Genomic DNA, 24,797 nt, shown 5'->3' with positions numbered 1-24,797 from the left:
TTTTTTTTTTTTGGGGGGGGGGTGCTTTTTTTTGTTTGGTTTTTTTTTTTGGTGAACACATACACATTTTTTCTCCTTTTTTCCTTCTTTTCAACAAGGTGCCTTCCTGTTACACAACAGATCGCTCTCAAAGTAAAGTGAATCGAAGAAACCATAGCGCTAGAACACAGATGGTACTATTTTACCCGCATAAATTCAATAGTGTCCCTTATTTTTTTGGTTTTTTTTTTTTTTTTTGGTTGACGGTTGGTTTTGGAGGAATTTTTTTTAATTTTTTTTTTCCTCAAGTGGTGGGGGGAAGGAGGGGACCTTGCCTCCCCTCCATCCCCAAGCCTCTCCCAGCCCTTCGCTGTCCCCGGCGGCACCTCCTGCTCCTCCCGAGGGCACCCCGGGCTGGCAAGGAGCCCACGGGGCGGCTGGGACAAGGGCTGATTGTAAGGGTTTGGCCTCGTGATTGCTTTTTTATATGGCACAAGTCACCATCGAGAGCTCGGAGGAAACAATCGTTTTGAAGCTAGTACCATTGCTCCAGAAATTCGCATTTTAAGGCAGGTTGTTAATTGGCACAAAAAAAAAATATCTGGCGTCTTTTTGGTAAGTTGCCGGTCTTTGCGTTGAGCTTGTTTGGTTGTGGTTTCTGTTGTTATTCCGGTTTTTTTGGGTTGGTTTTTTTTCCCTTTCGACCTCGTCGGGGAGTTTTCCCCCTTCTCACACCCAGGGCTGGATTTTGCCACCAGATCCCTCGGATTTTTTCTTTTCCCACCGTGTACCAACGTTGGTTCCCGGGAGGGATTTTGTTGTTGTTGTTGTTGTTGTTGTTGGGTTTTTGGTTTTGCAATTTCTTTGGTAACAGAGATGAAGAGGGGGAACGGGAGGGGGCAATAGTGTGTGTCGAGGGGCGGATGGGGCGAGACACAAAGCCAACAATCTGCTTTGTCTGAGTCCATTCCTCAACCAAAAAGTGAACCAGAAATCCAGCGCTGAATGGTGGAGCCAGTCACCAGGAAAGATCAGATCCTTCACTCCAAGTCTCTCCTCCCGTCTCCTTTCAAACAATTATTATTTTTAAATACCCGATTTCTGTAGCTAAAATGTGCTTCTTTGACCTGCTTGGGCGCCAGGCGACGCGGTGCAGCCGCGGTCCCCCTCCGGCTGTGGGGCTGGGGGATGCTCGGGCGCGCGGAGGCGGGCGGCCACGGCGAGGCATCTCCTTTGCCGTGGAATTTCTCTGGGAGGGATCCGGGGACGGGTGCTCTCGTGGGTCGGGGTGCGTGTGTGCATGGGGGGGCTGAGGGGTGTGGGTGCTCTTGGGGGTGTCCAGGGCGGGGGAGTCGGAGGAAGATGCCTGTGGAGGAGACTGGGGCTGTAGGAATGCCCTTGACCAGGTTTTCAAAACCTTCAAGGGAGAGGAACACCCATGTTTCAATGGCAGAGGGGGTCTGGCTGCCTTGGGGAACCCCACTGCACCTCGGGGCGGGAAAAAACTTCAGCAGCCAGAGACCTGGCAGGAGCCCGGGGTCACCCTCCAGGCACACGGGGAGCACTTTCCCTGCTCATCCCCCTTTGAACCACGGGGGGTTTGGGCCTGGTTCGGTGGGGTTGTGCCAGAGCCCAGCCCCACGGCTCCACCTCTTGTATCTCCCCCACCTTCACTCCTCCACCGTGGGAGCCATAAAGGTGGCTGTGGCAGAGATTGAGGCTGGTGGGGGGGTCAGGGGTGCCCCTCTCCCCAAAGACCCTGGTGGGCACGTGAAGACAAGGTTCTGTGGTCCCTGAGGACCAGGGATGCTTCCAAACAGCACCTCACCCTCTCCCTCCATCCCACATCATGCCTCGCTCCACAGGGCTTTCCTCCGAGCCCTCCTGGGGACAGAGCTGACCTGGTTGCAAACCCTTTCCCTGCTCCACGAGCTGGGTGGACGTGGCAGCAAGATGTGGCACGAGGCCCACATCCAGGGGCGATGCCCAGCTGAGGGTTTGGTAGGCTGATGGACCCGCAGCATCCAAAAGCACCCACCCCGGTGGGCTTGGGACACGAGTGTGAGTCTGGGGTTGGCTTTGTCATGAGGAGGATGTCCGGGAAGGGGCAGGGAGGGCTGGGGACATCATGCTTTGGAGAAAGTGCTTGTAGAAGAAGAAGGGACTCCGGGGTTGGTGCCTGGCTCCTCCTGCCAGCGGTTCATACACCGCCGGCGGGCATTCATGAAGAAATTGCTGACGGTGTTGAGCTCCAAGCCCAGCTGCTGCGAGATGGTCATCTGCATCTCCTTGGATGGGCGCTTGTTCTCCTTGAAGATGGCGATCAAGGTGCGGCGCTGAAGGTCCGTGAAGACCAGCCGTTGCTTCTTGGGCTGCAGGCTCCTGTCTTTCTGCTGCTCTTGCTCTTTGCGTTTGCAAGCTAGACGTTCAAAAGAGAGAACAGGGCCATTAATTGGTGCTCACCACCCTGGCCCGCTTGCAGGTTGCCTGGCTGCCTCCCAAAAACCAGGCCCTTCCCTCCAGTAAACCTGCTGGCTTGTTGCCCGCCACTCCCTAGGTTCTACCTCCCTCCTCTTCCTCCCTGTGCCTCCTGAGCATCTGCTGAGATGGGACGACAGCCTCTTACAACATCAGCATGAGAAAAGCCTGGGTAAAGCTCAAGCCTCATCATCTCCAGCTGACCCTGGGACTAGAGACCAAGGAAACTCCTGGGCTGACCCTGCTCCCACAGCCTGGCTATTGGGACCTGCTTCATCTCTAAATTTTGGGGGTCATCCATCAGCCTCCCTCCCTTGCTGCACTCTGGCGTGGTCTCCCTCGCCTCCTCATCACCTCTGTGGATCTCGCTGGAGAACTTAGGGAACTGGTGTCTCTTGGCCATCACGTCCAGCTGCCGCTTCTGAAACACGGGGAAGAGCCAGGGACAGGGACATTGTGAAAAGGCTGGTCTGCAGCCACCACGTCCCACGGCAGACAGCCTGGAAGGACCGTTCGTGGTTCCACCTGCTCTGGGAAGGGGTTTTCTCTCCTACGTGCCTTTGCTACTGGATCTTGTCAGGTTGAGCCAGCACCAAATTAAAAGCTTCCCCTACAGATTTGGCTTGAGCGGTAGGTCAGGACAGAGGTGCTGTCACACAGGGACGGGCTGCTGGGAGCCAGGAAAGCCCCCCTGACACCCCCACGCGGCGTGAAGGGAGGGACGGAGGTGAGTACACACCTTTTGGTAAATACATGAATTTTAATTGCAGGAATATTAAGCATGCTGTTGGTGGAACGGGTGAGAAAAGGAGCCCTTTGCTATGATATGTTTCTAGAAAATTACAGAATAACTGAGGTTGGTGGAGGTTGCTGGTCCAGTTCCTACTCAAAGCAGAGATGACCTCGAAGCTGTCGAGGTTAGATCGGGGTGCTCAGGGACTTCGCTGGGTCAGGACTTGGCCAGACATGTGTGGGCATTACAGGAGCGCAAGATGCCCATGGACAAGGCAGGGCACGGATCTGGCCCTCCAAGGCTGGGGACACACCGTTTCTGCCTGAAAAACTCAGAAAAGAGTCAGGAAACTGTGGGCTAAAGACTTGCTGAGGAAAGCCCCACTCTGGCCCCCAACGGCAGCAGTTTTCAGCCTTTGGGGTTTCTTGGTTCGATCTTCCAAAGGATTTTGCAGGGAGGGCAGAGGTCCTTCAAGACACTCGCTGTTGGCATGTTGCTGGATGACAGATTTCAACTTGCTTCTCTCAGGCATTTCCAGGAGCCTCTTCGACCGGGTGCACAGACATTGGAGGGGCCAGAGGCCAAGGCTGAAAGCCACCGCCACAGCAATGGGACAGCATCTCGGCTCCACGGGACAGGTATGCCCTCAGGCTAACTACCTGCCTGCGACACGAACACACCTCCATGGCCAGGCTGAGTAAAAGGGCAGGCAGCCATGTAACCTAGGAGTAACAGGAGGGTGTTCGAAGTCACTTCTTCCTCACTAGAAAACAAACAAGGTCTTCCTCTGGTTTTTCTTCAGCTGCCCGACACTACGAGTCCTCTTTACATCACCTTGAACTAAGAGAGAAGGATGATGTCCACCCCTTCCACCCCAAGCTGGGGAAATCTAGAGCTCAGTGAAGCAGATAATTTATCCAACAAATTTAGCCTTGTTTCCCCGGTTGCTGGGTTGGGTCCTTGCCCCGTCCCCACGCGGGTGGTGGGAGCTGTTGGTTCTGCTCCCGCCGGGGCAGGGGACAGGAGGCACCAAGCTTGGCACAACCAACCACACTCAGTCAAAATCAACCGTCCCTGGTAAAGACGGTTAGTGGAGAGCCTGACCCTCCCCTTCTCCCCCCCCCCAGGGCAGGTTTGGCTGCAAACCACTGTCCTTAGGGACAAGGGACAGTCTGAGCTCTGGTGGTGCCGGGGGACCCTGTCCCGGGGGTATGTTACTCAAACAGCCAGCAGAGAATGGTTTAGTGGAAACCTACCCTATGACCATCAGATGCTTGCAAAAAGAACAAACAAAAAAAGCCTTTATAGAAAATTTGACGTTTTTCCAGACATGAATTAAAAAAAGAAAAAAAGACCCCCCCCAAACTCCCCCCAAACCAAACAACAAACAGAAAAAGTCCCCCCCCACACCATGCGTGCACATTCGGAGCAGCACGTCGTCGCCCTGCCAGACCCCTCGCCCGCCCGCCGTGCGCCCTCCCGGCGTCCCCCCGGCATGCTCGGCTCCAGCCCCGTGCCAGCGGCGCGGGAGGGACCTCGTGTCGGTGGTGAGCACCTCACACGCTCCCTGTGAACACGGCTTTTGCTCTGTGTGGATGGCACTTATACTATAGCTCTCTACTACGTATACACCAGGTACATACAAACATGTGTAGGTACGTGTAAATACATCCGTTGGGACATGCGGGGTGATGTGCTGACCCAGCTGTAACCTTAGCAAAGCCACCGGGATCCAGGCTGTCCTCTCGCTCTCCTGCCTGCTGGCACCCATTCCCACCAGCGGTGCTGGACAGTCAACCTGAGACCCAGCGTTTCGGCTTTTCAACCTCACGCTCCCACCCCCCCCCCCCGTTCAATTTTTAGGAGTAATTATTACAAACCACTCATCCATTAATAACTCAAAGCTCCAAGGCAAACGCTAACCATCAGAGTCTTGCTGGCAAAACTGCGATCCAGCATTTAAACCAGTGCCGAGGATTGCTTAGACAGAGGTGACCCCCTGCTCTGCACCCCTTGATACCCCTGTTATTTTTGGCCTGCGACGCCGGTGGCGGACGCATCCCACATTTCCTGTGCTCATTTGTTTATTTATTAATTTCTTTTTCTGCTGACGCAGCCCAACACCCCTCTTCCCCAGTTCAATCTAATTACAGCTCCGCACAACAGAAATCGATAATGACGCTGGTCAGATCTATTTATGGCGGCCATCAACCCCCCCCAACGGAGGATCTTTTTCCTATTCCACATCCCCCGGGCGCTGCTTTCCCAGGCAGGCTGGCAGTGGCCATCCCCGTGTCCCCGCAGGTGGTGGGAGCCAGGGACAGGGGACGGCCAGGGGCACGGCTCCGACTCCTACCCAGGTCAGCACCGGGTGAGGGTTTTACTCTGTGCTTCAAAATCCCTTTTTTCCCAAGTCCCAAGCTCCAAACGCCTCATCCTCGGCTTAATGCTGTTCTTCAGTCACGTCCCTCCGGGGTCTCTGGGTCTGGCCACGGTCCGTGGGAATAGGGACACACTTCAGGGCACTTCCACCCCCGCTTCCACGTTATCTCCCCAGCAAGTGCCCAAAGCACGGGGTTTATTCCCTGGCTTGTCCTGCTCCCCGCTCCTCCTGGGGCACAGGAGACCCTGGCCGTGCCAGGACCGGCGTTCCCCGTGGCCAGGGGGAATGCTCCGACGGCCCGGACGGGGCTGAGCTCGCCCACAATGGAGGTCTCCCTCTCCTCTCTCCATCTCTCCCCAGCTCATTGCACAAAGTGGGCACCTCTGAGACCTCCACAGCTGAGCCGGGCCAGGCTGCAACCAGCCAACAAGCGCAGGGGTGACAATGCCAGGCGCAGCCGGACGGGGCGACTGTACGGAGTGCCTTCCTCCTGGACACCGGGCACACGACCCTAGCGGGGTTTCTTCCCTAAGGTAGCTGACCTGGCTGCGGGCAAAAACACGGGGAGCAAAGGCAAGGAGGAACCTTGGGGGGAGAAGGAGGAGGAAAGACCTCTGAGAGCAGAGGCATCCCGCCCGCTTCCCCTGGAGGATTTCTGCTGAGGGTTTCTGCCTCCCTGGAGACTTATGTCAGAGGGAGCATGTTTTCCTTGACTTAACCTTGACAGCTCAAAGCAAAATATCTCCCAAATCATTTCTAAAGGGACATAATAGAGACAATCAAATGGCTGCTGTTCAGAAGCTGCGATTATGCCTCGCAGCGTGAACTCCGAGAAGCATTTAACTAATACCTGATGGCTTTGCAGGCTTCCGCAGCCTGCCAGACACTGGTTTCTCTATTATACCCGCAAACCTCTGTTTTCTCAGCCCCAGCGTGCTCTCCCTCTCCATTCACTTGCAATACAACCTGTAATTTTCTGCCCACTTTGCTTAAGTGCTGGCGATTTGTTGAAATCACAAAAGACAGCCAGGGGCTTTCAGAGCCAGCATGCTGGCTGTAAGCGAGGTTAGGGGGGAAAAAAACCCACCAGCTTTTCTCTTTTTCTCCCTGTCAAATCGGCTCGCAGCGGTACAAGGGGACAGAGGAGCTTTGAGGGGCTCGAAGGGAGGTGGAGGAAGGGATGGAGAGGGGGGACCTGGATGTGGTCGGCCAGGTCGGGACAGGTTTCTTCAGCGCAGAGGTGGGACGGGCTCTTTCACTGGTGGGCACTGGTGGGAAATGGCCCTGAGCAAAGCTGGCTTCTCTCCATACCTTTTGAGATGGGTCTAGCCGCTGGGCTGCCTCAGTTTCCCCCTCCCCATGAAAGGGCAGAGGGATCTCAAGCTCCTTCACAGAGAAGGAGGGGGGCTGGGTGTAGGGTTGGGCAATGGGCGTTACTGGTTCAGACCCCTGCCCTGATATTCTGGAAGGTTTTGGGAGCTGCAGCTCTGAGCAAACTGGGATGAGCCCAGCGCCACCCACAGCAGAGCGGTGTCTGATCCTGAGTTGAATTAACCTCATGGCATCTGCTCCCCCAAAGCTGGAGCAGAGTCTGGACAAGGGATCTTCATGTGCAAAACAGAAATCCTTTGGTCCACAGTTGGGCCGGCCAGGATGCTCAGAGCTGGGGCAACTTAGTAACTGTGAAAGGTTTGTTTGACTTATCTTTGCATTGTAGGAAAAGAGCCCAAAGAGATTTGTCACAAATAGGCTTCTCCAGCGGAAATTCAGGTCTTCTCGAGCTGGGAAGACTCTGTGCGGACGGCAGAGTCAGCAGAGTACAACACAGGAAGAGAGAGTGCTCAAAAACCAAACCCCAACTTTCCTTTTGCCTTTTTTTTTTTCCCTGAAACCTCATATGATCACAAAAACTAACAAACACACAAGCAAAGGGGATGCGGTGTCAACCACACAACCACTGTGGCAGAGCCTGCCCCGCACTGCCCATCCCTGCAAATGCCACCCTGCCATGCTGCAACCCTGCGATCCCCCAGACTTCAGCAGCACACAACAGAAAAAAAAAAAAACCAACAAAACACAACCTTCTGGGCTCCAAAACCTGCGGGGATTTTGATCACTGTGGTCCTGCAGCATCCAACAGCTTCGAACCACGCCGTAGTAAAAACTGCCCCGCTCTAGAAACCCTCAGGTTCGGAAAACCGTGCGTCAGAGGGCGTCCAGAGCCCGAGGGATGCGGTTAGGAGCTGTGACATGTCTGCTGAGCTGCAGCCTCACGGTCCTGCCGGGTCGGAGTGACACGGTCCAGCCAGAGCTCCCGGCCCTGTATGTGTCCCTGTGCCATGTGGCCCTGCCTCGGTGGGGACAGGCTTCCCCGCTGGTGTCCCTGGGAGCCGCCGGAGGATGAGTCCCGAGGCCCGGGGAGAGCCCCTGGTCATTGGTATGCAGCCCGCGTGCTGCGGGATGAGCTGTTTCCCCGAGCCCAGCAAATTAAATCTTCCTCTGAATGCTGCAAATGAGTAGATGAGATGAGACAAAGCGCTCGCCTCTGCGTTGCTGGGTGCATCTTCCTCCCCTTGTGAAGGGTTTCGGCGGCTCGTTCCAGCGAGCGGCTCCGACTGACCCGTACGGGGCTGCGAGGCATCACCAGCTGCCTGCACCGCCATCCCCAGCCCATTCCCCAACAGCCCAGGGGCTTTCAGAGCAGCACAGGTTGGCAGGCGGAGGGAAGAGACTGGAAATGAAAGCACAAGTCCTCGGTCCTCCTCTCAGGTCCCTCCCGAGAAGGGGGTTCAGCTGGGACCGGCGGAGGCTGGAGACCAGCGGAGTGGTGACACCAGCCCCCCGGGACATCTTGTTTTGCCTCTCCTGCACTTAGCAAGCTTTGGGTTTTTCATGGCATGGCATTTTCAGTTTTTCCAGTGCTGAAGCAGATGAGTTTGGCTGGTCCAAGGGCAGGTGAAGGGACACAAAGAAGCTGTGGTGGCTGCAGATGTGCTTCGCCCCATCCACGTTCGCCCTATTTTTATTCTTGTCCTTTCCAGGTAAGCTGCTATCGGCCTCGCCAGAGACAGCCCTGGGCTGAGCCAGCTGCATCGGACTCCTCTCATGGACACAGAAATTAACAGTTGCAGACTTCTCAAAAATGTGCGTTTGTTGTTAAAAGCATTTCCTTTCTGCAGAGGTTTAATTTTTCACTTGCTTTTCTGGAGACTTTCATAAAGGAAGACCTGGTGCTCTGCTCCGGTCTCCCCAGCACCCGAACAAACTGGGCTCAACCCCCAGCTCTGCCATCGCATCTGCCGGCAAAGTTGCTTCCCCCATTTGTCCCGTTTCCTCCCTTTCTAGGCCTTTTTTTCAGACCAGGGTCAGCTGCTTCTTATCGTCCCTGTGCAGACCACTGCTGTCACGAGCTGCTCAGTGCTCATGCTGCCAGCACGGCCCAGGACTGGCCCAGCTGCCCGGTGTGAGGCAGAGGTGCCCTGGGAGTCCTCCCTGCTGCTCTGTTCTCCTTACTCTTTCCCCCAGTCATCGTCACTTAGTGTGACGAGAGCAAATTGGTGCTAATGAAGTGCTGGAGTCAGGCAGCACAGCAGGCAGAAGCCGGCAGCGCCGCAAGGGATGGCAGCGGCAGAGGAAGGTCGTCGCCTTCTGGGAGAGAGGGAGGACATGGGGATGGGGGGGGGACACAGCTGGAAACCCTCCAACCCCTGAAATAAGTTTTTCTTGGAGTCAGCGACACTTGCTCGTGCTCAGCTTTGGCACGAGAGCCCCAGCTGCAGAATCTGGGGAGGGGGGGAAAAGAGTTTGGGGTTCGATTCGTGCCACAATGACAGGGAGAACCAGGTAACGCCGGAGAAGGAGCCTCCCCCCAGGAGTCTGGCACAAGTGACATCCCTGTGACCCACGCGGCTGAGAGTCCTGCGCGGTCCACCTCCATCCTTGCTCCTTCGCGCAGGAAAGGAGCAGCAAGGATCTCCCTTTGGCATCAGCACGGGCTACTGCTAAGTGACTCTCATCAGCTCGTTCCTGTCGGGCTCCTCCTGCCCAACTCCCGCTGCCTTCAGCAGCTCCCTGATCCGGGGCAATAAACGAATTCAACAATCAATGAAGTGTATTTCGTCATTGAAACGTCACATGCTGCTCCCGAGCCGCTCTCAGTGGAGACGGTGTCCAGAGAGGGCCCAGAGCCGTTATCGGCCAAAGAACATTTGCTGGAGAGAGGGCAAAAGCGGTGGGGGGAAAAAACCAGGAGTTTTCTGCATTTTCTGATTAAATCTGGTCTCAGGTGGATTTATCGGGTGTGAGATGGGAAGCTCCCTTAGGGTTTGGCCGAGTCAATTCTCAGATGGCTGCTGGCTTTCTTGTTCTGCGGTACTGTGAAAAACAGGAAAAATCTGTAATCCTCCAGATTGGGGTGCTCGAGGTTTGCTTCGCCAGGGTGCGGAACGCTCTGAAAGCAGGCGGGAGGGCCTGAGCGGGGACACCGGCTGCTCTCAGGTCATCCCTTAGCTCCAGCAGCGCATCACAGGAGGGAGCTTCCAGATTCCAGCCCTTCCCCACCACCAGGCCCCGCTCCGAAAGGCCCCGGCGCTCTGAAGGCCATTTCCAGCCCGACCTCGACGGCGGCTGCAGCCCGGCTCTGAGCACGACCCGATTCCCGGCTATTCGCGCCCGGCACGAAGCCGCCCGTCGTGAGGCAGCAGCCAGCGTGGGTGGCACGTGCCCAGGCTGGTCACCGTGCGCCGAGAGGTCTGGGGACAACGGTGGACCCCCATTCTGCCGCTCAGGGGGAGCCAGGGGGTGCTCAGGGATGGGGGTGAGGTGCGGCAGCCGCTTGGACCCCGCGGGGGGACCCTGCCTGCTCCCCTGCGGCGAGTTCCCCCCGCCAGGCTGGCCCAGGCCCCGGGTGACGCCAGGCCGCCCTCACCCCTGGCCTGGGCAAAGGGCCCTTGGCCGCACCTGCCTCTGGGCTGGGCCGTGAGGGTGTCGGGGCCGAGGCGGAGCAGAGGGGACTCCCGGCCCCAAGGCCACCGCCACCCACCGCCACCCACTCGGCCCCGCCGCCATTTTGGAGCGCTGGTCCCCGCTCGGTGCCCCCCCCGCACGGCGGGGAATGGTTCGTTCCGCGCCCCCCCTGCCCCCGCAGCCACGATGGGCCGTCCCCGCCGCGCTGGCGCCCCCCCGCGGATGGACGGGCGCATTTCCCCCCCCCTCCGGGGGGCGGTGGCATGGCTACAGCTCGCCCCGCCCCCCCGCCGCTGCCCAATGGCGCCCCCCGCCACGGGGACATGGGCTATTCCCACGCACCCCCCCGCCCAGAGCCATGGGCCGTTCCAGCCGCCCCGAACACAGGGGGCGCGCCGGGCTGGAGCGGTCCACTCGCATCCCGGAGGGGGGGGGGGTGGCGGGAACGGACGGACGGGGACGCCCAGGCAGCCGCGGGAATGGCACCTGCCGGCCCGGCTGCGGGACCGCGGACCTCCGCCTGCCCCACGGCCGCCCCTGCACTGCCCCACGGCCGCCCCACGGCCGCCCCACCGCCCCCCACCCCGGCCACACAACCGCTCACCCCCCCCCGGGCGGCTCATCCCGCCCCCCCCCCACGCGTGGGGCTGGCACGGCTGCGGGCAGCGCTGAGCCAGTGGCTCTTAATGCACCGCCCCGGCGTTGCCAGTTCCGCTCCCAAGGTATTTCCCGCAGTAATTGCGCTGATCTGCCAGGGATTACCCGCTCCCGCCGTAACGATGGATGATGTTTTAATTGGAGCGGGACAGGGACCGAGACCCCCACGCACCGGGAGGGGACACGCGTGGCCGGCTGGACACCCTCGCTGCTGGCGGGGGGAGAAGGGGCTGCGGGGCGAGGACCTGCGGGATGAGCCGCTTCCAGCGGCCGGGAGATGCTCCGCCGGCTGGGGTTCCGCGTTGCCCCGCGGCCGCGAAGCAGCCAGGGATGGTCCCGAGCGGGGGGGGGGGGAGGCCTTCCCCACTCCCAAATCACTGCTGGGGGGGGGGGGCAATGAGCAGCCCGGGCTGTGCCCGCTGCTGCCGCCCCCCCGGGCCCTGGGCCCCGCTCGGTCCCGTCCTGCCGGGAGGGAAACTCCCCCCGGAAAAGGGGGTTTTGCCTCTTCCCATCCGCACACGGCAGAGAAACTTCCCCCCCCGACGTTACCTTTAAAAATGACCCCCACGCAGAGCTGTTCGTTCTGGTGAACCAGCAATTAATCACGGCAAGCGCGGGATGGATTTGTAATCAGCTCCCCCATTCCCAGCGCCCCCATTTCACAGCCCCGGGCAGTTTTCCTGCCCCCCCCCCCCACCCATGCGTGGGGCTGGGGCTGGGGCCGGCGCAGCCCATTGATCCTGCCCGGTCGATTTTATTGAAACTCCCACGAGTGGCTTTAACTGCGTGTTGGATATTGCTGGCACATCAGTTTGATGGCTACGTGACCGGCGAGGAGCTCGCAGGCAGGTTTGCGGGGAGGGAGGCGAAGGGGAAGGGGCTGCGGGAAGGGGGGATTAATCCTGATGGAGCTGGGTTATTCCCTGGGTGGGAGCTGCCCGTCCCCAGGACTTCTCTCCAAAGGTGGGAGAGCGAAAGGTAACGGCATGGCTGGCGGGGGAGTGTTTGGGGGGTTGGTTAAAGGGAATGGTTTCTCTCGGCCCGATTTCATTGCTGGCTGGGAAAGGGGCTGTTGGGGGGAAAAAAAAAAAAAAAAAGAAAAGAAAAAAAAGAAACAAAAAGAAAACAGAAAAAGAAAAAAGAAAAAGAAAGGAGAGAAAGGGGGGAGAAGAAAAAAGGGAAAAAGAAAGGAAAGGGAAAAGATAAAAGGAAGAGGAAGATAACAAGGAAAAGGAGGAGAAAAAGAGAAAAATAAGAAGAAAAAGAAAAAAGAAAGAAAGAGAAAATGAGGAGAAGAAAGAGAAAAGGGACGGAAAGGAGAGGAGCGAGGGGATCCCAGCTGAGTGTCACAGCTGTATCCAAGCCCAACGCCCAGCAGCCCCTTTGTTTTCCCTGCGTTCCCGTTCCCCCTTTCCCTTCCTGCCTCTTTTCTCCCATTTTCGCAGAACAGGAGACAGCCAAGGGGGGGGTCCCTGCCGGGTGACAGTGACGCTGCCTGGGGGGCCTCCCCCTTCCGCCGCCAGCACCCCCCGGGTACCCAGGCTGGGCTCTGGCACCTTGAGGAGCATCAGAGCAACGGGTGAATGAAATCATCATCCAGAGGAAGTATAAACCCTCTGTGAACACCGCTAGAAAAGCTCCCGAGCAGGAGCCCAAGGGGGACATCTGAGCCCCCCGATTCACCAAATGTCCCCCTGAGGTCCCTTTTCCAGGGGAGGTGACGGTGCTGTAATGGCACCCCTGGGGCTGAAGATCCCAGCTCTGCCCGTATCGGTTAAGCAGCATCTTGTGCAGAGAGCGGGGCCGATCCTCCTCCATCCCTGGGCACGCGCCGGTGGGGCAATCGCCTCGCAACCGTGCCAAAAATCAAGGCAAATAAATAATTTGGGTTTTTCTTGGAGGTGTTGAAGGCAGAGGAATGGCTGGGAATCATCAATTTAGGGCGGAAAAGGCTGCTTCAGTTCTGCGGAGATGCTTTCAAATTTTCTCTGGGAAAAGAAAGCTGGTTTTGAAATCAGCATTATTTTGAATAAATGCCCTGATTTGGAGGACTTATTTTTCAGTTTCTTTTTTTTCTCTTGGCATGTAAAGCATCCAACGATTCCCACACTCGCCTCCTTTCACCCCATTTCTGACCCACCCGAACTACAACCAGCTGCAACACAGACGCGTGTGCAAACACCCGCCTCACCACAAACACCCGACAGAAAGCAAATTAAACGCCCTAAATCAAGCACGGTCCTGATTCTGGCTGCCTGTGTGTGCAGGCAGGCGGGCGAGTGGATTTGGGGGGGTCTGGCAGGAGCCCCCCATACAAGAGCTCCCCTGGGAATATCAGGATAGGGGTTCACTGCCTTCCGCATGAGAAATGTCATAAAAATCCTGAAGTTCGGTCCCAAAAAGAGAACTAAAGGTGGGCGTTGATCCACAGATTCATTTCCCTCCTCCTCCTCACCCCTGCGAGTTGGGAGGCGGATGGGGAAGTGTCCCCCCATCCCGGCGGGGTTTTGGAAGCACAAACCACCACAGCATCGACCCCACCATTTTTTCGAGCATCGCACTTGAGCCAAACCAGGCCGGATGCTGGTCCATCCACCGAGCAACCGCCGAGCAAAACCCAACAGAGATCCATCCCCCCATCCTGAGCTGGAATTTATCTGGGGGGATGCCAGGTCCAGGGCAAACAAGAGACCCTGGGGAGATGGCAAAAAATAAAGAGTAGGGCCAGATCTCTGGAGAAATTGCAAGGGATGGGATGCTGCTTGCAGGCATCGGTGTCACTGCCACGCGTTGCTGCGCTCCCCAGCCCTGCCACCGGCAATGAGCGCTGGGGTCTGCGATGCTCTGCAGCGGGAGCAGCCTTTCCGGCGGCAGAGCGGAGCCGTTGATATCTCTGTCAGCCCCTGATACCATCACCCGTCAGCAGCTCCCAATACATTTGCAATTTTATCCCTAATGGAGAGAGTTTGCTCATTACCTGCTCTTTATCGGCCGAGGGTAGCGTGACTCCCACAAAGGGGCATCTGCTCTCTGGAGCTCCTCTTCCAGCCTAAAGGTTTGGCCTTTTACGTGGCATCGCTGAATTCCTTGGCTTTAATAACCCAGCGCTGGTGTCTTCATACACTCTGGAAAAGCAGTCATCCCCGCTCTTACATGTGGGGAAACTGAGGCACGGAGGGATTTGTGGATACTCAACCTGTCAACCGACGGACAAGTCACAGCTCGTGTCCCTTCAGCCGCACGGTGGGACTTGGCGTGGGGAGGGGACATGAGGCTTTGGGACATTTTCTGGTGGCCAGAGCCAGTTTTGCCATGGCTCTCGGCTTCCCCGGGCTGTCCCCTCCCCGTGCCAGGCACCGCTGCAGGGGGTCCTCGGGGTGACCATCACCTTCACAGCCCTTTGAAGACTGCGAGGTGTTTCCTTGATTTTGGTCCACTTTGGGTTTTTTAGGGTCTCTGACAGCCAAACCTGATGCATCGGGTTCCCGGCTGTGCCCTGCAGAGCCGTGTGACGGCACCGATCCCTCCCAGCACACCTCAAGCCCCCCGGCCCCCAGTATCTGGAGCTCCTCAGACTCATGCCAACAGCAGGAGACCTCGCTTCTCCTCTGACCTGGGTGGGAGAGCAGCAGCCCCCTGCTCCCCTTGCTGCCTCCTGCTGAGAGCGGGGCTCAGCAGAGCTGGGTTGGTTACCACTGCCCGTGCCATCATCAACAAAAAAAAGCTGCAATTTCCTTTTCCTTCATATTTTTTTTGTCAAGATGTCAGGGTTTTCCTTGCTGCTCTGCAAGCAAGGAGATGACAGCCAGTCCCAGTGAGTGCCTTCCCATAACCAGCCCCTGCTTTCCCCTCATGCACGGGGATTTTCTGGCTCCTTCTCCCAAGCCGGGCAGAGCCGAGACACCCCCATCCTGCCAGGGGTGACAAGGTTTCCCGGACCCTCAAGGGCTCACTCCTGCTTGGTGATTTCTATACCTTGGATTTGGGAACAGAAAAAGAAGAGGGATAATCACAGATACAGAATCGAGGGATAATCACAGATACAGAATCGAGGCAGGACGGCGGGTCCAGGTCTCCCGACGGGGACATTATCCAACGCAGGGCAGCGGTGGTGGCATCTGCCATTCCCCAGGTTAGAGGCCAGGCAGCACGTTCGCCCCCCAGTTCCCCAAACTCAGCTCATGGCAACACCGAATCCTCCTGCACGGAGGAAACCAGGGCACGGTTTGTTTGGAGCGGCAAGGGCCTGCGGTGCAGGACAGAAGGCAAAGGAAAGGACCATTGCTGATCCCTAACAAGGGGGCGAAAAGTCGGTACCCACAGCGGGATGGGGCCGGGGAATACGAGCATCCTCACCGCAGTCCTGCCCGTCTCAGCCCACCACCTCTGCCCGCATCCCACCCGTCGTGGGTGTAAGTGGGTGCGCGTCCTCTCGCCGTGCGGCACCCCACTTCTGCTCCAGCAAAGCGTTGCCTTCTCCGTGCCTTAACTTCACCACCTGTGAAACACCTTGAACTCCACTGAATCCCTGTTAAATAATTTCTGAACCTCCCTGCCTTGCACTGCAGAAACCGCCAGTACTTAGAGCGATGGTGCATATCTCTAACAGAATATATATATATTTATAAGCTATAGAGTTAAGGTCATTCTTGAAATCCTAACCATGTCCATGCAAATGTGTCTCAATTTTAATATTGGGTCTTTATTTTTTAAGTATCCTGGCCCTTCCTTCCAGCACCAGAGAAGCCAGGGTGCCTTTTTGCTTTGCTATTTTTTAACAACCCCAAATATTTTAAAAATCCATCACCCGTTTTGCCTGTCCAACCCTGTCTTGGTTTAAATCTTGCTGGAGATGCTCTATATCATTTGAGGTCTTAACGAGATTTTTGAATTTCTGTTTAATCAGCAAAATCAGCCACTCGCTGGCCGCGGTCCCGCGCAGAGCCAGTAACACATGCGCTCAGCTGCCCAAACCTGCTGCCGGCTGCTCGCCAGCCCCTCGCCGCTCGGGCGCAGACCTGCATCGCTCCCGTTGCACCCCCCCCAGCGTCGCTTTTGCCTGCAGGCGGGTGGGCCGGAGGAGAAAAATTTTGGCTCCAACTTCCCTTTTTGAGCAATTTTCAAAGCCAGGGGCTGACCGCAGCCCCTCTGCGCTGCTGTTGGTGCCGCACGGGTGGAGGGTGATGGCTAAGAGCACGTCCCGGGTTGATGGGACACATCCCGCGCTGATCAAATCACAGAGACAGCCTGGGCTCGATGCTGAGCTGTAGGGTTTGTGCTCCTCGTGGCAGCTCAGCTCCAAAAAGGGAGCTGGGGTAGAGCCGTGTGGGTGCATGGATGCGGGGTTAGGGCAGATCAAAGCTGCCCAATGTTTCCATCAGTACTTGGGGTGCCAGGTTCCCTCTGCCTGAACCTTTCTGAGAAACCTCAAGGAATCAGGCAGCAAGGGGAAAAACTCTTTCCCCCCACCAGCCAACAAGGTACTGGGGCTGGGCGGTGACAGGTCCAGCTTCTGCCGCGGCCAGGGAGGCAGCGATTCCCACGGGAAACAGCCCATCCTAAGGCAGCGGTGTCCCAAACTGCACCCCAAGGTCTGGAGCAGGAGACAGGTTGGGTCTTCAAATCCCCCCTGAGCTGCAAAGTCCCAGTCCTTTCAAGCTAGGCTCTGGCGTGGGGGGTTTTTTTAATTTTTCCTCTTATTTTTTTGTTGGTGTTGCACGTCGGCCATCACCACCCTGCCACGCGCCCTGCGAAGGCTTCGCACGGGGAGCCCCGTGTGCCTGGGAGGTTTCCATAGGGAATTTCTAGTTCCTCTACGTGCAGGCGATGCTGGAGGCGCACCAGGGAGGAGAGGTGCCGTGCCCAGGGCAGACTGGGATGTACAGCAAAACCGTCCGTGATTTTCCAGAAAACAGGCGCCCAGGCCCTGCCTCTGGTCTTCTCCTGCCTTCACCATCCCTCCCCTTCCTCCGCGTTGGCAGACCCCGCGTTTGTCGCCGGTTTTGGCATTCGGTCCGCGGCACCAGGGAAGCCGGGCAGAAATCTCTGCGATGGGAGCGCAGGCAGAGCCTTCCCTGCAGCCGCTTCTCGGGGGGACAGCTGCCCTCTCCCAGAGGCGTACGCTCCCCAGCCCTGCAACCGCATCTGAGCAGAATGAGAAAATATTGGATTTGTTTTCTGAAGGAAAAAAAAAAAAAAAATCCAATATTCTGTCTGCGATCCCAGACTCCGCGCCTGGTTATGGCAGGAAAATGCTGTAAATCTCCCCTTTCCCCACCAGCTGGGGAAGAAAGACCGATTTTCTTTTAATATTCTTATTTTCTCTTCTGGTTTAAGCCCCATCATTTTGCAGGCAGCTCTGCAACCTCTTTTGTTGACCAGGGCTTAAACCTGCTCTCCCAGCTCCCCCGACCCCAGGAAGTCGCCTCGCACACCCTTCCCAGCAGCTCCCAGGCAGCGGCAATGAGATTTTAATAGATGTATTTTCAAATTAGTTCTGGGCCTTTCAAGACTTATCAGTTAAATGAGGTTTTTCAAATTGATTCAAAGGTCACTCCGAGAGTTTTCTCTTCTCTGTTATCTCTCCCTTATGGTTTCAGTGGCGATTGACAGGACAGAGAAAAAAAATATCACCCTCACGTTGTATGCCCAGAAAAAGAAAAAAAAAAAAAACAACAAAAACCCACCCAAAATGTGCAGCCAAAAATGAGGAGGTGGCAAGGAATACCCCGAGTTTGGCCCCCAGCGCTGGCTCTGCTTTGGGGTTGGGGGTCCCTCCGGGGCAGACGATGAGCAGAGCCCCGGGGAGGATTTGGGGAGCAGGACCCCACGGCCACGGGTGGGTTGTACCCAGAGCTGCCGCCCCGCAGAGAGGGGAGGTTATTTCCTCCTGGGGGCGGGGGGAAAAACCCGATTTAATATTTAACCGATGGAGGTTTATTGGCCCCTTCTGACGCGCAGATTAGGAGCAAACAGAAAAATAGCCGCGGGCGGAGCGAGGCGGCCCCGTCGCGCTGATAAGGGCGGTGCGGTGCGGGGCGCGGTGCGGAGCGGTGCGGGGCGCGGTGCGGGGCGCGGTGCGGGGCGCGGTGCGGAGCGGGGCGCGCAGTGGCCGCCCCCGCGTAGCCGGTGGCGCCGGCGGTGGCTGGTTCCGACGGACAGTCCCGGCGGGCGGCTCCGCGCTGGCGGAGAAAGTTGCCTGTTACTAACGTGGTGAAAAAAAAAAAAAAATTAAGAAAAAATTTAGGAAACCTCCCCATCATTGTTGGGTTTGTTTTGGGTTTTTATTTCTTTTTTTTTTTTTTTTTCCAGCGGGGAAAACGGTTTCTCTCCTTTCTCGCTTTCTTTTTCTGTATTTTCTCGAGAGGGCATCTCTCCTGTGCCGAAGGGGGAGGCGCTGGGCGCCTGCACCCCCGAATTCTCGTTTTCCCCCATTTTACGACGGTGAAATAATTCTCTCTCCAACCTACAAACCTCCCCCGAGGCCGAAGCGCGGTTTCCCCGTCGCCCCTCGGACACGCACGGATCGAAAGCAGCGAAACCGTCCGCGATTTTCCGCCGCTCTCCCGGGCCGGAGCCGCGGCCGGGGGTCGGGGTCGCCCGGAGCCGCGGCCGGAGCCGCCCCGGTGCCCGGTGGCCGCTGGCTGAGAGGAGCCGTCGTTGGGCCAAAGTCGTTTGAGAGAAGCTGAAATTGAAACAAAACTCGTGAAAAAAAAAAATAATCAAAAATTCCCGAGTTTTTACGCATCGCAATCTTGTTCCTGATTCTGGCGATTCGGTGTCTCAGTTCGCAGTATTAATTAGCGGCGTTAATTATTGGCGTTGCCAAAGCTCTCGGGCATTTGCCTTGGCCGAGTCCCGCGATCGTGCTCGCAGTTTCGGGTGGTTTCGAGTTTTTTTGGAATAACGAAGCGTCGTGGTGCGGCGGAGAAAGCCGCGGGAGGAGAGAAAAAAAGAAAGGAAAGGAAAAGAAAGGAAAAGAAAGGAAAAGAAAAAAGAAAAGAAAGGAAAAGAAAAAAGAAAAGAAAGGAAAAGAAAGGAAAAGAGAGGAAAAGAGAAAAGAGAAGAGAAAAGAGAAAAGAGAGAAGAGAAGAGAGAAAAGAGAGAAGAGAAGAGAAGAGAAGAGAAGAGAAGAGAAGAGAAGAGAAGAGAAGAGAAGAGAAGAGAAGAGGGAAAGGAAAAAGAAAAAAAAGGAAAAGGAAAAGAGAGGAAAGGAAAGGAAAGGAAAGGAAAGGAAAGGAAAGGAAAGGAAAGGAAAGGAAAGGAAAGGAAAGGAAAGGAAAGGAAAGGAAAGGAAAGGAAAGGAAAGGAAAGGAAAGGAAAGGAAAGGAAAGGAAAGGAAAGGAAAGGACGAAAATAAAATAGAACACGAAAAGAAAATGAAAACAAAAAAACGAAAAAAGAGAACGAAAAACGAGGGGAGAAAAGGCTAAACGAAAAAGAAAAAGAAAGATGGGAGAGAGAAAGGGAAAAGAAGATGTGAAAGAAGAAGGAAACGAACGCGCTGCTCAGGCGCCTCGGCCGCAGCCCACGAGTCCCTCCCGGTCTCCGGCTCCCACGGGCAGCGCGGCCGCGGTCCCCCGGCTCTGCGCCACGGGAAACCCCTTGGGGGAGAAACAGCCGATCCCAGGTGCCGCAGAGCCCACTCGGGACCGTGCTGCCTCCCCGGGGTGCGGGCAGCGGCCGGGTCCCAGCGGAGCCAGCTCCTATGGGCCGGACTTACACCCCACTCGCGGCCCAAACGCTTCACGCAAGCGGGTGAATTTCGCGCACAGACACGCATCTCGGGGAAAAACACGGGAGGATGGATCAGCCGAGTGCTCATTCGAGTTAAGGATGAATGAAGGCGGAGAGCTGCCGTGTCGCGAAAGGGACACGACGATGTTGTAGCCGTCCCGAGTAATAATCACGAGCGAATTTCCTAGTCCTGAGTGTCGGAATAAATCTGTGGCGGGGAGGGGGTTTCCACCGGCGGGGTCTCCGACAGGATGGGAGTGCACCCACAGACACGCATGGTGGGAAGGCACCCAGAGACCCGCATGTTTGGAAGGCACCCACCGCCCTCCGCGGACACGCGGGGATGGGATCGCAGGAGTGCACCCGCTTCCGACATGATCCCACGGGAACGAAGCCAGTGCCTTTTTCGCCGCCAGGACACCGAGGGACCGGGATGGCGGGTGGAAGGGTCGCGAGTGGGGGGCTCGGAGCCCCGCTCCGCCGTGCAGGGACCCCCAGAGGTCCCACTGTGGGAGCTCCCCGCCACCCACGGGCCCTCGCAGACCTCGTGGGGGGATCGCGAAGTTTGTAGAGCTGCATCTGGGGGGGGGGGTGGCGGCGCTGCGGCCGTGACAGCGGGTCGCAGAGATGGATGGCCCGAGGGGCCGGGCCGGGCACCACCAGCTGCTGCCCAGATGTTTCCCCGTGGGACATCCCCTATTTTGCGGAGCCCCGCGGGGGGAGCGGAGCCGGAGGGAGCCCGGGGCGGGAGAGAGGTGCAGCCCCCCCGGCTGCGGCGCTGCCCGGGTCCCGGCTGAATAATTAATGGTTCATGGGGCGGCGGGAGGGGGAACTGGTGTGGAAAGAGGAGAAAAGCGGCAATTGCCTTTTATAGGGGCCCGGCGTGTTTATTGATCCGAGATTTACTGACTCGGACTAATCCGTCGGATGGGCTCCTGCAGCCCGGCGGGACCGGGACCGGGACCAGCACCAGCCCTCGCCCCGGCCGTGCCCCCCGTTTAACACTCGTTTTTTCGCTTGCACTGGGAGGGAAAAAAGCCGATCACCGCCCAGGGGGGGACAGGGTCCTTTCCCTGCTTGCCCGGGGGGGTCGCAGCCCCCCGAGTCCCTCCAGGCGCCCAGGCCGGGGCGGCTCGAAGGGACCAGCAGGCTCGACCGGCGTCCCCGGGGTGGCTCGGCTTGAGTGGAACTCGCCTGCATCGATCGCGGAGGTCGGGCACGGACCCCCCCCGACACCCCCCCCCCCAGAGCGTGACCCCCTCCCATACAACGCCACTTTTCGGGGGAAGCCGGGCCGGGGCTGAGCCCGAGGGGTTTAAACCTGCCCCACGCCCGGGCCCGGGCGGACGAAACGGCGGGGAGCAAAACGAAAGCGGGGCGGCAGCGGGGCCGGGAACAAAGCGGCGGGGCCGGGGGAGGCCGCGGGGAGGTCGGGGCGGCTTCCCCGGCCCCGGGACTGGAGACCGGCCGATACCACGGCATGGGCCGCTCGGGGCGGCGTGGGGTGGTCACGGCCCGGTCCCGCGTGGGGAGATGGGATTCAACGCGGGCGAAGTCATGGCGGGTTGGTTGGTTTGTTGGGGATTTTTTTCCTGTCTTCGCAGAAAGTAAAGAATTAAACTCTGTCCCCAGGAAATCGGGGGGGGTTAATTTCCGTAAATAACGCCTCTGAGGAGCCCCTGGGGCCGAGGGAAACTCGGCCCTGGGGAATAAAAACCATTTCGGGGAGAATAAACCTCCCCCGACGCCGCGGGAGGAGGGAGCGACGGCAGCGGGCACAGAACCCGAGCCGGGCCGGCGGGCAGAGACCTCCCTGAGCCCCCCCCAGCCGGGGCGGCAGTTTTATCATCACCATCATGGTTATTATTTCAAATTTTGGCGAGTCAGAAACCAGCCACCCGCTGCTCAATTAGCCCGAACAACGGGGGCATTAAACGGCCGATCGCGGCAGTGTTTAAATCTTTATTTACCAGAACCTTGTAAAGCCAGGAACAATTTGCATTCTATTAACTGCTTTTCAATAGGGCATCGACTGGAACTAAAAGATGCCACTACCCTGCCCTAATTAAAGAGCAACTGAATTACACTAAATACATATGAACGCTGCTCTCCTCCATAAATAACGGCGGGCGCCTCGCCGTGCCGAGCACCCGGCGGGCCGGACTCTGCCCGGCTCCATGGGGAGCTCGGATTTCTTTAAAAATAAAATAAATAAAAAAATACACGCGTGGTTTTTACCCCACGGCCACCCCCGCTTGGCCCCGCGGAGCCCCGGCGTGGCTCTGCCGGGGCCGGAGCGGAGGAAGGAAGGGCCGGAGCGGCTCCGGGTGCCGTGGGGTGGCGGGTCGGGCCGGGGACGTCCCCGCTCGGCGCTGAGCCCTCTGCCAGCCCTCGGCACTTTCCCCCCGAGGCGGCTCCGCGCAGCGCGGAAGAGCGCGGAGGAGCGCGGAGCCGCGACCCCCGCAGCCACAGCGCGGCCGCGCAGACAAACCGCGTTTCTCCGGCAAACCCTCGGCCCTGCTCGGTGCTGCGGGACAGCAGCCGGCCCCGCACCCGGGGACACGGGGGGGGGGGGGGTGTCGCTCCTTCTCCCCGAGGGCAGCCGGTGCCCCGGAGGGAGCGGAACGCAGCCCCGGCGCTGCTCGCCTCTCCCCGGCCCCACAGCCGGGCTCCGGGCGGGGAGCGGTGGGGCAGCGGGAGGGCGGACCGGAGCTTCCCCAGAGCGCTGCTCCGGTACCGAGCGGCGGTGCCAAACCGAGAGCGAAGGGGCTCCACGAGCGGCCCCGGGGCCGCGGCTCAGCCAGCACCCACGGGTGGCAGGCAGCGTGGGCCGGGGCTGCCAGCGGCTCTTCGGGGTTCGCCCGGGGGGACAAGGGAACGGTTCGGCGGGCGGGACCGAGCGGGAAATCACCGCCGGAGCTAGAGGCAGCCGAACGGGCGGCGGGGAGCGGCGGGGAGCGGGGGGCAGCCCCCGGCTCCCGCCACCCGGGATCCCTCATTTGCCGCTGGCAGGGGCAGGCCCGGGGGGGGGGATTCGCCTTAAATATAATTTCCTTTCCTTTCTTCTGAAGGCTTCAAATCGGCTCGGTAACACCCGGCCCAGCCCCAGCCCGCGATGGCTCCCCGCGAGCGAGGGGTCCCCACGCGTGTTCGTAGCACCCCCTCACCCACCCGCCCGGAGGTGTGGGGCGGGCGGCCGTGGCAGCGGACCGCGTCGTGCCCTACCTGCCAGCCTGAGCGCCGACATCCTCTGAAATTCCGGCTCCTGCAACCATTTCCACATCCTCCGGAAAGTCTCCCGGCCCGACTTGAGCTTACTCCAGGGCTTGGGGTTCCGCAGCAGGTCCGAGAGGGTCCCCTGGGAGCGGCACAAGATCCTCTGCGCGAAGATCGCCTGCGGGATGCTGTAGCGCTTCAGCTCGGCCGTGATCCGCTGAGCCACCTCCTTGGTGTTGATCTCCTCCACCTGCCCGGAGCCTCCGGGCTGGGAGCCGGTGGCCGAGGCCTGGCGCTCCCGCTCGCCCAGGAGGGAGCCGCCGGGCTGGGCGTGCGGGTGGCCGTGCGGGTGCATCCCGTTGAGCGGCGGCATCATGGCCGAGCTGGGCGCCGCCAGCCCCCGCGCCAGGTGCTCCTCGCCCCGGGACAGCATCGCGGCGTGCGAGTCGAAGCCGTTGGGCGAGAGCATCTTCTCGTTGGGCAAGTGGCTCCCGGGGCCGTAGGGGGCCAGCGGCTGCTGGGCGTTGTGCAGGCTGCCCAGCCCGTTGGGCAGCGGCGAGAGGGGCTGCCCCATGGCCGGCATGTCCTTGGGGTAGTGGCTGTAGAGGTTGCCCATGGAGGCCAGGCTCCGCTCGTCGCGCATGAGGGTGAAGCTGCCGCTCACGTTGCCGGCCAGGCGTTGGTGCGGGTGGTGGTGGTGGTGGTGGTGGTGCGGGTGGTGGAACTTCTCCGAGACGGTGGAGATGGGCGGCAGGTGCTGCAGGGGGGTCAGCGTGGTGTAGGTGCTGCTCAGGCTCATGCCGGAGGGTGACTCGCAGGACATGCTCATGGCGGGGTGCAGCGGGGCGGCCAGGCTGTGCTCGGCGCGGTAGTCGCCCCCCTCCAGGATGGAGGCCATGCCCGAGACCATGGCGGGCCGGCCGTGCGGCACCAGGTTGCGGTGCGAACCCTGCCGCCCGTGCGCGGGGCTCAGCAGCTCGGCGGGCTGCGAGTGCGGGACGCCGTGCAGGCTGCCCAGGTTCTCCATCGCCAGCTCCATGGTGGCCGCCGGGCTCTGCCGCTGCCTCGCCCGCTCTCTCGCTGCCTTCCTCCCCCACCCCCCCCGCCGCCGCCGCCGCCTCCTCCTCCTCCTCCTCCTCCTCCTCCACCGCCGGTCCCCCCCCCCCCCGCGCCGGCTGCCTGGATTAATTCAGACTCCGCGCTCGGGGGATCGATCTCCCGCGCCCCGCGGTCAGGCCAGCATGATGCGCCGCGCCCGCCCGCCCCAGCCCGCCTCGGTGCGCTGCGGTGCGGGGGCTGCGGCCGAGCGGGGAGCGGGGCGCGGAGCGGTGCGGTGCGGTGCGTGCGCTCGGGGCGGCTGCGGCGCGCCTCGGCCGCCGGCTCCCGACAGCCTCGCTCTGGGCCGCGGCGTGACGTCAGCGCCGCCCCGCCCCGCCCCCCCCGCCGAACCGAGCCGCACCGCCCCCCTCCCCCCCCTTCCCGGTGCGGGGGGGGGGGGGGCAACGGGCGGGGGGAGCGCGGAGCGCAGCCGGAGGCGCCTGGCACATGGCGGGGCCGCACCGCCCAACCCCCGCCGGGGTGACACCCCCCCTCCCCCGCCGAGGTGACCCCCCCCCCCGCACCGGGGTGACCCCCGCACCGGGGTGACCC

At 59.3% G+C, this 24,797-nt stretch overlaps 1 protein-coding gene across 1 annotated transcript; it reads right to left on the bottom strand.

Moving 5' to 3' along the window:
* Positions 1 to 720: 720 nt before the first annotated feature.
* On the bottom strand, positions 721 to 24,210 carry ONECUT3 (one cut homeobox 3). The gene is made up of 2 exons (XM_054805539.1): positions 23,157 to 24,210; positions 721 to 2,398 (listed from the first exon to the last, which is right to left on the bottom strand). Exons 1-2 carry the CDS (start codon positions 24,184 to 24,186, stop codon positions 2,106 to 2,108), a joined length of 1,323 nt encoding a protein of 440 aa, XP_054661514.1. The 5' UTR covers positions 24,187 to 24,210; the 3' UTR covers positions 721 to 2,105.
* Between the last annotated feature and the right edge of the window lie 587 nt (positions 24,211 to 24,797).

This window comes from Grus americana, chromosome 28, assembly GCF_028858705.1.
Source record: "Grus americana isolate bGruAme1 chromosome 28, bGruAme1.mat, whole genome shotgun sequence".
Classification (NCBI taxonomy): domain Eukaryota; kingdom Metazoa; phylum Chordata; class Aves; order Gruiformes; family Gruidae; genus Grus; species Grus americana.
This window is presented reverse-complemented; position numbering and strand designations above follow the sequence as displayed.

Coding starts and splice junctions, on each gene's coding strand:
- ONECUT3 (XM_054805539.1), bottom strand. CDS start 24,186: ATGGAGCTGGCGATGGAGAACCTGGGCAGCCTGCACGGCGTCCCGCAC. Junction 2,399..23,156: donor GTCGGCGCTCAGGCTGGCAG/GTAGGGCACGAC, acceptor TTGAACGTCTAG/CTTGCAAACGCAAAGAGCAA.